This window comes from Hippichthys cyanospilos, chromosome 19 (genome assembly GCF_059441005.1).
Source record: "Hippichthys cyanospilos isolate Australia breed blue-spotted pipefish chromosome 19, RoL_Hcya_1.0, whole genome shotgun sequence".
NCBI lineage: Eukaryota > Metazoa > Chordata > Actinopteri > Syngnathiformes > Syngnathidae > Hippichthys > Hippichthys cyanospilos.
Genome location: NC_142387.1, coordinates 16,135,469 through 16,146,623, shown reverse-complemented (window position 1 = coordinate 16,146,623; position 11,155 = coordinate 16,135,469). Strand labels below are relative to the sequence as shown.

Genomic DNA, 11,155 nt, shown 5'->3' with positions numbered 1-11,155 from the left:
CGGTTTAATTATCTTGTGACTGCGGAAGTGACGTTGTGGCGCGAATAAGGACGCCGACTTGACATTTGAGTTAATGGTCGTCGAAAACCCTCGAAAACAAAACAATAAGAAAAAACATGTCGGCCTATTCCGCAAACGCGCGACCAATTACTCGCAAGTATAAATGAGTACGAGTGATGTTTTGCCAAGCAAACGCCGTTTTAGCCGACCGGTTATTACTCGAGTTACAGTATGTTTTGTAAAGTTAGCATAAGCTGTGTATGACAGTCACAGCAACGCTATCTGAAATTCTGCTTCCAACAAAAAAGACGAATTGTTTTTCCAAGCGTGTTGAAGTATTAATGTTAATGTAACTGCACGGTCTTGAAGGGGTAAGTGGTTTGATCATTTAAGCTTCATATTTATCTCTAATCAAAGTACATGTGTCAGTGTTGGCGTTAAATGTTTTCTAGGTTCTCCAGCATGTCCGAAGCAGACAAGGAAAACTTTATTGTCAAGTTTGTTGGGAGTAAAGGACAAACATCAGAATATGCTGCCAAAGCTTATGAGGTGAGCTGGTGTTTGAAAGTGTTTCAAAAGGATGGGAATGCTTCCATTAATTCCAATGGAATCTTCACATCAAACATCGAAAGATTTTGCAACTTTAAATATAACAAAGAGTCCCAATTTGCTCCTACGGCTGCTGATTATGAACATTGTTTTCAGGCTATTATGGAACTGCAGTCTGAAAAGTACGTCAAGAAAATTGACGAAGAAGCTGTGTTGAAGATGGACCAAAAGGACAAGTCTTTGTTTGTCTTCAGTGAATTTGACACTCCTGCCTTCCAGCACTGCAAAAATGTACAATATATTCCTGTCCCTTATTCTCCGCAGCGTTGACATCAGCGTTTCCCGGACTCTTACATGTTATGGTCCTTTTTTGTGTGTGTCTTATCGTAGCTGGGGTGTAGGATTGTGAGCCCTCTGGTGGTGGTGTTCTGCCTGCAACAGCAGATTTGCGTGCCCAAAGCGGAGAAGCCGGTGTACAACATGGCCATGGCCAACGTCACTGTGTCCTGCACCAACCTGAATAAAACGGCCCGGGTCGGTCATCTCTTTATTTGAACATTTGCAGATTGACCCAGATTTTAGCTTCAAGGGTCAATGGAAATAACTGGAAAGTCGCAAGTCAAATATTTCTGGATAAAATCAAATTGCCTGAGACTGAGTTTTTTTATTTGGTGTTTTTTTTTTTTTTTTTTTAAGGAGGTAACATACTCAATTAGACTTAGTCAATCGTTGTGCATTATTCCGACTTATCTATGCATCATTTCTGTGTAACGTTTCTGAACGTGTGAGTAGGCTGAGGTGATGGATCTGGTGCAGCTGATGGGCGGGCGCGTCTCTCTGGACTTTAATGTGTTTGTCACACACCTAATCGCCGGTGAGGTGGGCAGTAAAAAGTACCTGGTGGCCGCCAACTTGGGCAAACCCATCCTGCTTCCTTCCTGGGTCAAAGCATGCTGGAAGAACTCTCAAAACAGGTAAGAGGCTCAAACCCAGCAGTGTCATATTTATACATCACATTTATTTATTTATTTTTTGAGTGGAGGGTTGCGGGAAAGTGAGTAAACATTTAATTACTTTTTGTCATATCAACAAACGAACAAAGTATGAAAGTGCAATGAGCACCCAAGAATATACTGAAATCAACAAAATAAGAGAATGTAAAATATAGATCAGAGAAAGTTATTGTGACATCTACAAAAAAAATCAAATGTTTATTTTTTCTTTTTGGTGCCCAAAGTGACAAACTTAGGACATCTCAGAATATACATCAATAATCGGTAATGTAAAGTGGCTACCATTTTGTGAAAATAAAAATAAAGGAAACATGAACAAGGCCCTCAAATATTTCTATAATATTCTATAAACAGATTTTGATGTCTTGGAACTTTGACCTGCCCAGAGAACTTGCCCAAAATAAATGAAAGGCAGAACTAAATAAGCTGACAATTTGACATAAGAAAAATCTGCAGTGTCATAGGACTGTGAACCTGAAATGCAGGCGTATTATGGGATATGGTTACCTTGCGTGTTGGAAGAAAGAGACACAGTGGTGCACTTGACAAGATGTGTGGCCGCCTCCTCAGTCTATTCAGGTACACGGAGCTGCCTGAGGAGGAGCACCTGTGCCCCGTGCTGCAGGGGTGCACCGTCTGCGTGACGGGCCTCTCCGGCGCCGAGCGCAAGGAAGTGCAGCGCCTGTGCGAGATGCACGGCGGCCGCTACACGGGCCAGCTGAAAATGAGCGAGTGCACGCACCTCATCGTCAAAGAGCCCTTCGGCAAGTCGCTCGCCGTCTGGCTCTTGAGAGCCTACTTTTATTTGATCTTATTTGTCTTTTTCCCACAAGCAGCTGTGTTAGGTGCACAGGTCAAAGTACGAGCGCACTCATTTTTTTTTCCCCATCCCGTGGGTGTGCACAGGTCAGAAGTACGAGTGTGCGCGCAAATGGAAGGTTTTCTGCGTGTCTGCACGCTGGCTATTCGACAGCATCGACAAGGGAACCTGTCAGGATGAGCGCCACTACGTGGTGGAGCGCCACGCCTCCAAAAGCAGCCGGCCCAACACCTCCACGCCCACCGGCTCCGGCAGCAAGGAAGGTCGGTCCGCATCACAATCCACCACATTTTTTTCACTGTTAATTCCGTATAGACAGAGAACCGTAAATAGGTTTTTTTTTAAATGTATTTACTGAACCATTGTTGAGAGATGGAGAAAGTCATGACTCTCTAATTTAATTCATTTTCCACTTTCAAATCATCCCTCCCAAAAGAAAGGGAATTTTGTTGTTCCAGCACCCCCACCCCAAAAATATTACAAAGGAACATTTTTGTCAAATTTTTATCAGTAAATATATCTTTGGTGTATTGTTTTACATTAAAAGTAGGGGTGCAACTTTTCCTCTTCTGATAGGAACAGATATTGCTGCCGAGAGTATTATCTGACCCGATACATGCACTTGAATAAAAAACAAAAAAAGGTACCGGGCCGCGGACCGGCAGTTGGGGACCCCTGCTTTAACTAACACCCGCGTAAGGCAAATATAACAGTTCTCAATCGTATTCTTTATCTTCTATTTATGTGACCAATACAAGTGCCGCACTATCGAGCTGAGAGAGGAGTTGAGACATTTCAAAAAAGAAAATGTTCTCCATGTAATTTTGTCAACACCGTATGTCAGAATGAAGTATGAAGTGCCGTACGCTCGATGAAATCCAGGCCTGGTCTTGCATGCAGATGCTCCTTCTTTGCTGGGCTTGAGTCGCATATCCTTCAACGCCAGCGCCACCGTCAACGAGACGGCCCCCGCCAACAGAAGCGTCAGCCGTGCGGAAACCCCCGACCCCATTGACAATCTGGATCTCACCGTGTGTCCAGCGGAAGACATCCTGGATGGCTGTAAGGCAAGTGTCAGAACATTCCTCACATTTTGTGTAACTATGTGATCTTTTTTATGAGGAGCGCTGACGTCATAACACTTTTGTGCATGTTTAATTTGTCTGTAAATGTTTTTACTTCACTGCCATGAACTCTTTCACTGCCAGGCAAGTTAAAATACATTTTGGACGTCTATAGTCGTCAATGGCAGTGAATGAGTTCATGTCTCTATCTCTGGTAACAAGTGAGTACAATTTTAAATGTGGTTTTGGAAGCAGGTGTGTTTTCCCCTCTCATCCAGTTTTGTGTGAGCTTTTCTTTGCTCATTTTCTCATCCAGCTCTATCTTTGCGGACTGCCCGTGAAGAAGCTGGAGAAGCTGCGTCGCCTGGTGAGCGCCGCGGGGGGCCTTCGCTTCAACCAGCCCAGCGAGGAACTAACACACGTGATCTTGGGAGAACCTGACCAGGACCTCCATACTTTTCTGTCCAAAGCCACTCACAGGTTGGCTTCAATTTCAGGAGCTTCATGGAGATGATGACATTCACAATAGAATTGTTTTTTTTTTTTTTATTACCAGACCTCACGTGGTGACAGTCCAATGGCTGCTGGACAGCTTCTCCAAAGGTCGCCTCCTCCCAGAAGAAGGCTTCCTTCACCCGGACTGTGCGCCTCCCTCCCTGGCAGATGTCTTGGTTGCACCAGCCCGTCGCTTGGCTTCCTCCAGGTCCTCGGAGGGGCCCCCTGCTGCCAGTCCCAGCACCCCAAAACTAAAACAGGCAGAGGAAGAACTCCTTTCGCAGTACATGGATGACGATCCCACAGTAGGTGGGTTTTGACATACGGTGGAGCTCCATTGCTTGTCTTGATACACCAGCAATTGGCCAGATGCTCTGTTTGATTCAATTAAAGCGGGGTTATTCGATGGAAAATCGGTGGGATATTGAACCAGACCATGTGTTTTCTTTCAAGTGGATGAGGTACCGCCTGCCAAACTTAACAACGGGACATCCTTCAACATGGCCGCCGAGCGTTCCTGGACCCTCAACCGCAGGGGCAAAGCCGAGCCGGACTCCACCGCGCACGACGCCAGCGCGGCGGGTCTGTTTTCCGGGAAACGTTTCCTGCTGCGGGGATTCGACGCCGAGACGGAGGCCCAGCTCTCTCTGCTGGTGACAGACAACGGGGGCCGGGTGCTGGCGAGCCGAACGCGCGCCGTGGCCGAATACGCCGCGGTGCCCCTGTTGGGTTGCTCTGTGGAAGCCACGGTGGACGAGGTGGTCACCAAAACTTGGCTGGTGAGTTCACAAATTTGGTTTGTGCCGCCATTGTGTTTGGGGGTCCCCTTCATATTTATTATTTGTATATTTCTTCCGAATCAACAGGCCTCGTGTGTAGAGAGGGAGTGTCTTCTGGAGCTCTCGTCCAACCCTTTCTTCACTCCCGTTACCGTGATGCAAGGACGCTCCCCTCTCAAGGATTGCGTCCTTTCCGTCAGCCAGTTTGCGGGAGCTGAGCGTGAGGCGCTGGTGGAACTGGCCAAGCACCTGGGAGCCACGTACGTCTTTCCTTTTATTGTTCCGATGTGATTAGCCTCTTGTGCGTGCGGCTATGTAATTGGTACACCCCAGATCAACTTACTTTTTGATTTTGCTATGATACCGTTTGGTACAAAGTGGCTCTAGATCTTCCTAATCTTTGCTTCCATGTCATAGGTGGAGAAACTTTGTGTGGGGTGACTAATATGGAAATTAGCTTCATTGTTACATCACAGTTGGGTTAAAAATTCAGAAAGGCATGTTTACCGGTAGATAAGCTAAGATTGACGTGGTTATTTATTTTCACACTTGATGGGTCTAAAAACTCCAGTGAAGCAACTATTTGTATGTAACATTAAAAAGTCCGTTTTCCTTGTGATTTGCACCTTTGCGCTCCCACAGCGTTCAGGACTACTTTGTGCGCTTCGCCATACCCAAGAAAGAAATGCTGGCCAGCACTCACCTTGTCCTGCAGAGCCCCGACGGCACAAAGTACGAGGCGGCCAAAAAGTGGGGACTCCCTGCGGTCACCATGCACTGGGTGGTTGCGTCGGCCAGGACCGGCCAAATAGCGGCCGAGGACCGCTTCCTGGTTGACCTGCCGCCTTCTCCGGGTTTGCAATTTTTTTATTTTTTTTCCTATGCGGCGAGTTCGCAAAGTACTGCATTCACATGGCTTCCAAAATGGAGGTGCCGCAAAAAGGAAAGTATGATTGTTGATTTTGATTGGCGGTTTTCTATTTCTCCCCCAGAAAAGGAGGTGGAGAGTTTTGTCGGCAGCTCTCAGAGGACGCCCATGCCGCCGCCGTCTCGACCGGCGCGCCCCTCCCCCGAGGTCCCGCTGCCGGGGCCGCAGAGCGGTAAGGCTGTCACGCCGCTGGATCCGGGCCGCTTCCAGAGCAAATTGTTCCGCTCGGTGCTGGACGAGATGAAGTCCAAGGAGGACGCGGGCACGCCCGAGCAAAGCCAGGAGGTCGGCCGAAGGAAGGGCCTCGGCAAGGAGCCCTCGCTGCAGCTGGACACGCCGTCGCGCTTCCTCAACAAGGATCAGCTCTTCAGGCCCTCCTTCAATATCAAGGTAGGGGGTGGCAACGGTCCACGCTGGCTTCTCATGGATTATCCTGTCTGAAAACGTTCAAGGCCAAGGAGCGCATTGGACCCAATTTTATCGGCCTTAATCCTTTGTGGACTGTTTTTTTTTAACTTAAAACGAACCAACTGAATTATTCCTAATAAATTACAACTAAAAAAACAAAGAAAAAAACATCAATTAATGAATGTTAGCATTTAATGAATGCCAAATTATCGCTGTGTCTATGACCCACAGGACGCCTTGGGAGCGTTGGACACGCCAGGTGGGAGATCCAAGCCCACCGAGAGGGCAGAGACACCGCTGACGGACCTGGTCAACAGGAACATGAAGTTGGCGCTGGCCAACAGCGCCCGTGGGGACATGCAAGCAGCTTCTGCCAGCCCACAGCTCAGCACTGCCGCAAAACAGGTTGGCGGCCACACCACATCTGTTTTTTTGTTTTGTTTTTTCCCCTTTCTTTTCTCCTGATCTTTGGATTTCTCAAGGTGATTCAAAAGGGGGCCGGGCCACTCGCAGGCGTTGTGATTTGTGTCGGGAAGAAGCTGAGCAAGATGCAGAGCGAACTGAACGCCGTTGCCGCCTCTCTGGGAGCCGAATTCAGGTAGTCGCAACCCACTATCATGTCTTGGCAAAAACAAAAACAACAAGTCGTGTTTCTGTGCAAAGGTGGTCCTGCGACGATAGCGTCACCCACTTCATCCACCAGGGCCGAACGGGCGACAACAGCCGGGAATACCGAGGCGTTAAGGAGCGGTGCCTCCACGTTGTCTCTCAACACTGGCTCCAAGCTGTACGTCTCCTGCAGCCTTGCTCGCGTTCCCCGAAACCTTTGAACACCGGCGTGCGTTTGTCGTGTCTTTTAGTGCGCCGAGGAGCAGAGGCGCGTCCCTGAGTCTCTGTATCCTTTCACCTACAATCCCAAGATGAGCCTAAACCTCAGTCAGGTTCCCAGCAGCTCGCAGAGGTCTCCTCCGCCTGTCACACGGGCACAACGGCTGAACAACACGCAAGCTCAGGAAGAAAAAGTAGGCCACGCTCTTCAGGAAGAGCAATATTTCCATGATGCAAAAGAGTCAGAAATGAACAAAGCCAAATGATTTTCTTTTCAGTCTCATTGTTAATTACTCAGTTCCTCAAATTACTGAAAATGCGACTTCTAGTGGTGAACGAAGAGAATGCAAGGACAAGATCATACGTTGCAAGCCTACTGTCCTTTCGTTCATGTCAGTGTCATGTATTTACATGGCTGACATGATTTGTTCGCAGAACACTAATCTTAGCTCCTCCCTGACTTATTTCGTGCACTACTCCCCCCCGCAGCAGGAGAATAGTAGGTGATAGGTTCCAAAGTATTCAGCAAAAACCGACTGTCAACTTTGTATCCCTCTCTTGACAGTAGCACCCAATGCTTTTGCATCATTTATGAATGAGTCTGTGATGGTGTGCCCTTATACTGTAGCCGTTAACATTTTAGCATCTGTCCTCCAGTCAGAGCATAAGGCCGTAGAAGATGCTTCCATCTCTCGTCGTGCAAGCGATGGAACCGCGGATCAAGATGACAAGACCGGTGGGTATTTGTCCAGCTCTCGCCTTCAAAATAAAAGGCATGTCCTTTATTTCACCGCCTCCTCTCAGATACTTCTGAGACTCTTCAGATGCGAGAGAACCTTCAAAAAGCCCTCCAAGAAATCATGTCAGCCACCAAAATGACAACGGGCAGGCGGACGTCAGCACGACTCAAACGAACGGGCTCGGCGGGTGCCGACTCCACCCCCAACACGCCTGGCGGCAGCAGGCGCACCCTGGAAGCGTTAAGGTGTGGAAAGTGTGCTGGGGTGGTTCCACAAATGTTCTTCTTTCAAAAATGTAACAAGCACGCTGAATAAAAAGACAACGTTCCCGTTCCTCATGTAAGGGTCTCCAGGGCCGCCGCTCTGGATGTCAACACGGAGCCCTCGCAAAGCGAGCAGATCGTCTGGGACGATCCGACGGCCAGGGAGGAGAGGGCCAAACTGGCCGACAACCTGCAGTGGCCCGGGAGCCCTTCCCAGCACTCGCAGGCTCCGCCGCCTCCACCGCAGACTGGGCCGCAGCGCGACGAGGACAAGGACCCTATGACCGACTCGGAACTGGTGGAGTTGGGTGCGTACCTGTATTAAACCTTCCTCAAATGGTGGTGGTACGTCAGATTTTAAGGTTTCAGGTATTAGGAAATGTTATCATGTCCTGACTGAAACAGTACATTTTTCTTTTCATATTAAGAGCAAATTAATTGGAACATGTAGCAACTTATTTCTAAATTGTGTGACTGGAGCTGTCAAAATCAATTGATTAATCCACAATTCATCAATTATACTTTTCTCCAACTATTTTTAATAATCAATTTATCATTTAAAGCCGTTATTTTATTTGAAGTCCAAATTTTTCTGATTTCAGCGGTAATGATTTTCTGATTTCTTTTGTTTTGAAAGCAGACCGATAACCTTTTGTGCCATCAAATTATTATTATTTAAGTTATTTGTTTTTCCCGTAAATAAAACTAAATAAACACTAAGTTGTTAATACATTTAACAATATTCGATAGTGACAGGTTTCATCGTGACTTTGGACGTTGCATGCCTTTATTTGTATGCGCAAGATGCACATTTATCATCAGCAATGAGCCAGAAATAAAAACAGATGAAATCACATGAGCTCTCCCAGAGAGAAATGGAGACGCCACTACAAATGGCGTTCCTACGTTAAGTCCATCAGGAATGACACGGCACTCTGCTTGAAGTCTTCTTTTTTTGTCTATTGCAAAAATATTTGCTTCATTTTGAAGAGAAAAATACAAGATAATCTCGCTCTCCTTTCCTCCTCTCATCAGCGGCTTGCAACGTCATCGAGCAGCAAATGGGCAAGAAAGCTGCAACGCCCCGGGAGGAAGAGCCAAAGAATCACATCCTGACTCCCGAAGCCCCCAGCGTCGCCTTCCCCCTCACCGAGGCCACCGTGGCTCCCGAGCCAAAGGCGAGAGTTCAAATTGAGCGCGACGAGCGAGCTGCGGCGTCTCGAGGCTGAAAGCTCGCCTTACTACTTTTAGGAGGACGACAAGCCGCCGCCCAGATTCCAGATGTCCTCGCTCGCCCCTCAGGAACGCATCGACTACAGCCACCTCATCGAAGAGCTCGGTGAGTCGAAACCGCAGACGGAAGCGGCGGGGGGCTGGGGCCCTTTGCTTCATTTCTGCCTTCCGTCCTCTCGTCCGCCCCGCCCGTAGGTGGCGTCGTCCTGGACAAGCAGTCGTTTGACCCCAGCTGCTCGCACATCGTCGTGGGCATGCCCCTGCGCAACGAGAAGTACCTGGCGGCCATGGCCGCCGGCAAATGGATCCTTCACCGCTCCTACCTGGAGGCCTGCCGAGCCGAGGGCCGCTTCCTGCCGGTCGGCCCGCCGGCGCCGCGGTATATCCCGCCCCGGTCGTGATTGTTTGTCATTGGGTTTTTGCGTCTCGCGCTCCAGGAGGATGACTACGAGTGGGGCAGCGGCTTCATCCTGGACGCTTTGCCCTCCATCAGCTCGCAGCAGAGGCGCTTAGCCATAGCGGCCATGCGCTGGAGGAAAACCCTGCGTGGAACCTCGCGACGGGGAGTACGTGGCGCCGCCTTCCGAACTGCGCTCTTGTGTGGGGAATAAACGCGCACGCTTCCAAACTTTTGGACTCAAACTACTATGGAGGTTTTTTTTGTGTCATTTTGCCAGTCTGTCATGGGGGGAAAAAAAAGTACGCTGTTCTCTTGCTGCATCGCAGTGTGGTTATTGTATCTTCACTTTGTTGCGGATGTTCACAAATTTTTATGGTTTACTTTGCTGTTTTTCTTGATATTTTTCCGCCTCCTAAGTCGTATCAGAAAAAAATATCAATTTTATGTTACTTTTTTCAACAAAAGAAACGACAGAAATTGGAAGATAGACAAACAAAACAAATTAAGACTCAAAAATGTTCTTTTTCTTCTAAGTTGGACCAGTTGAACATTTTTGAGGGGTTTTATGCACTCATCTTTTAACAAACAAAACAAACTTGAACAAAAATAAATGTAACTTCAATTTTTGGATCTTTTACGCTCCCCCCCAGGGAGCCTTCAGCGGCTGGACGGTGATGCTGAACATCGACCAGAGCCGAGAAGCGGGCTTCCGGCGTTTGCTGCAGTCGGGCGGGGCCAAGGTCTGCCCGCCGCCGTTGTCGTCTCCGTCAACACAACAAAACGCTTTGCGCCAAGTCCTTTGTCATCGGGATTTGCTGCAGGTGCTGCCGAGCGCGTCTCCTTCCACGTACAAGGTGGCCACCCACTTGTTCGCCGACTTCGGCCGCCTCCGGCCGGGAGACTTCCGGGCCGACGTGTCTGAGGCCTCCGCCCAGGGGGTGACGTGCCTCAAGCCCGAATACATCGCCGACTACCTCATGCAGGTCAACGCCTCACAATCATATCCCGATTTTTCCGGTACTACTTTTGAAAATAAGTCATTTGAGTGACACCAAGCTCTGTTGGACAAAGGGAGAAAAATCCTCACACATAGATTTTTTCAAATTTCAATGCTTTTGAAAAAAATCACAGGGAGCATACATTGGTCATTTGGAGAGATATCACAAAAATACCAATCTTTCTTTCCAAAAATATTGAAATGTAACTAATGACACTACGTGGCCGACAAAAGACAAAAACTAATATCCTATTCTTTTTCCAATTATTTGAAGACGTAGCAAATGAGGGCTACTTAAATGCTATCGTCGTTGGCAAGCAACGGGGCTTTTCCCGTGCCTTGCGGACACGTTTATGTGTGTGGATTTACGATGTTTTCTCCGCCCGCAGGAGCCCATCCCTTCTCCGGATCTCTACCTCCTGGCCCAGAGCCCCCCCGAAGAGGCGCCCGGCTTGCCGTCGCTGAAACGCAAAGCGGCAGAACACGCCTCCCGCCTGAAAAAGTCTCGTTTGCACTGACAGCGGGCACTCGCTCACTCCTTCCAATTCTTGTATATAAAATTGAAATAAAGTAAGCGTAGCGCATGTGGCGTCCCTCTGTGGCGTGTGGCTGGCGAGAGAGAGACTGCAGTGTGGCTA

General features: G+C 48.4%; 1 protein-coding gene across 1 annotated transcript; it reads left to right on the top strand.

The window, feature by feature from the left end:
• Positions 1-28: 28 nt before the first annotated feature.
• Positions 29-11,101, top strand: topbp1 (DNA topoisomerase II binding protein 1). The gene is made up of 28 exons (XM_088401789.1): positions 29-371; positions 453-549; positions 706-840; positions 940-1,083; positions 1,342-1,523; positions 2,133-2,326; positions 2,469-2,645; positions 3,283-3,449; positions 3,763-3,926; positions 4,003-4,250; positions 4,395-4,720; positions 4,808-4,980; positions 5,363-5,574; positions 5,713-6,038; positions 6,288-6,461; positions 6,539-6,654; positions 6,720-6,843; positions 6,917-7,078; positions 7,542-7,620; positions 7,689-7,869; positions 7,969-8,195; positions 8,923-9,065; positions 9,139-9,226; positions 9,316-9,479; positions 9,558-9,686; positions 10,171-10,260; positions 10,342-10,503; positions 10,907-11,101. Exons 2-28 carry the CDS (start codon positions 463-465, stop codon positions 11,033-11,035), a joined length of 4,503 nt encoding a protein of 1,500 aa, XP_088257915.1. The 5' UTR covers positions 29-371; positions 453-462; the 3' UTR covers positions 11,036-11,101.
• The last annotated feature ends 54 nt before the right edge of the window (positions 11,102-11,155 follow it).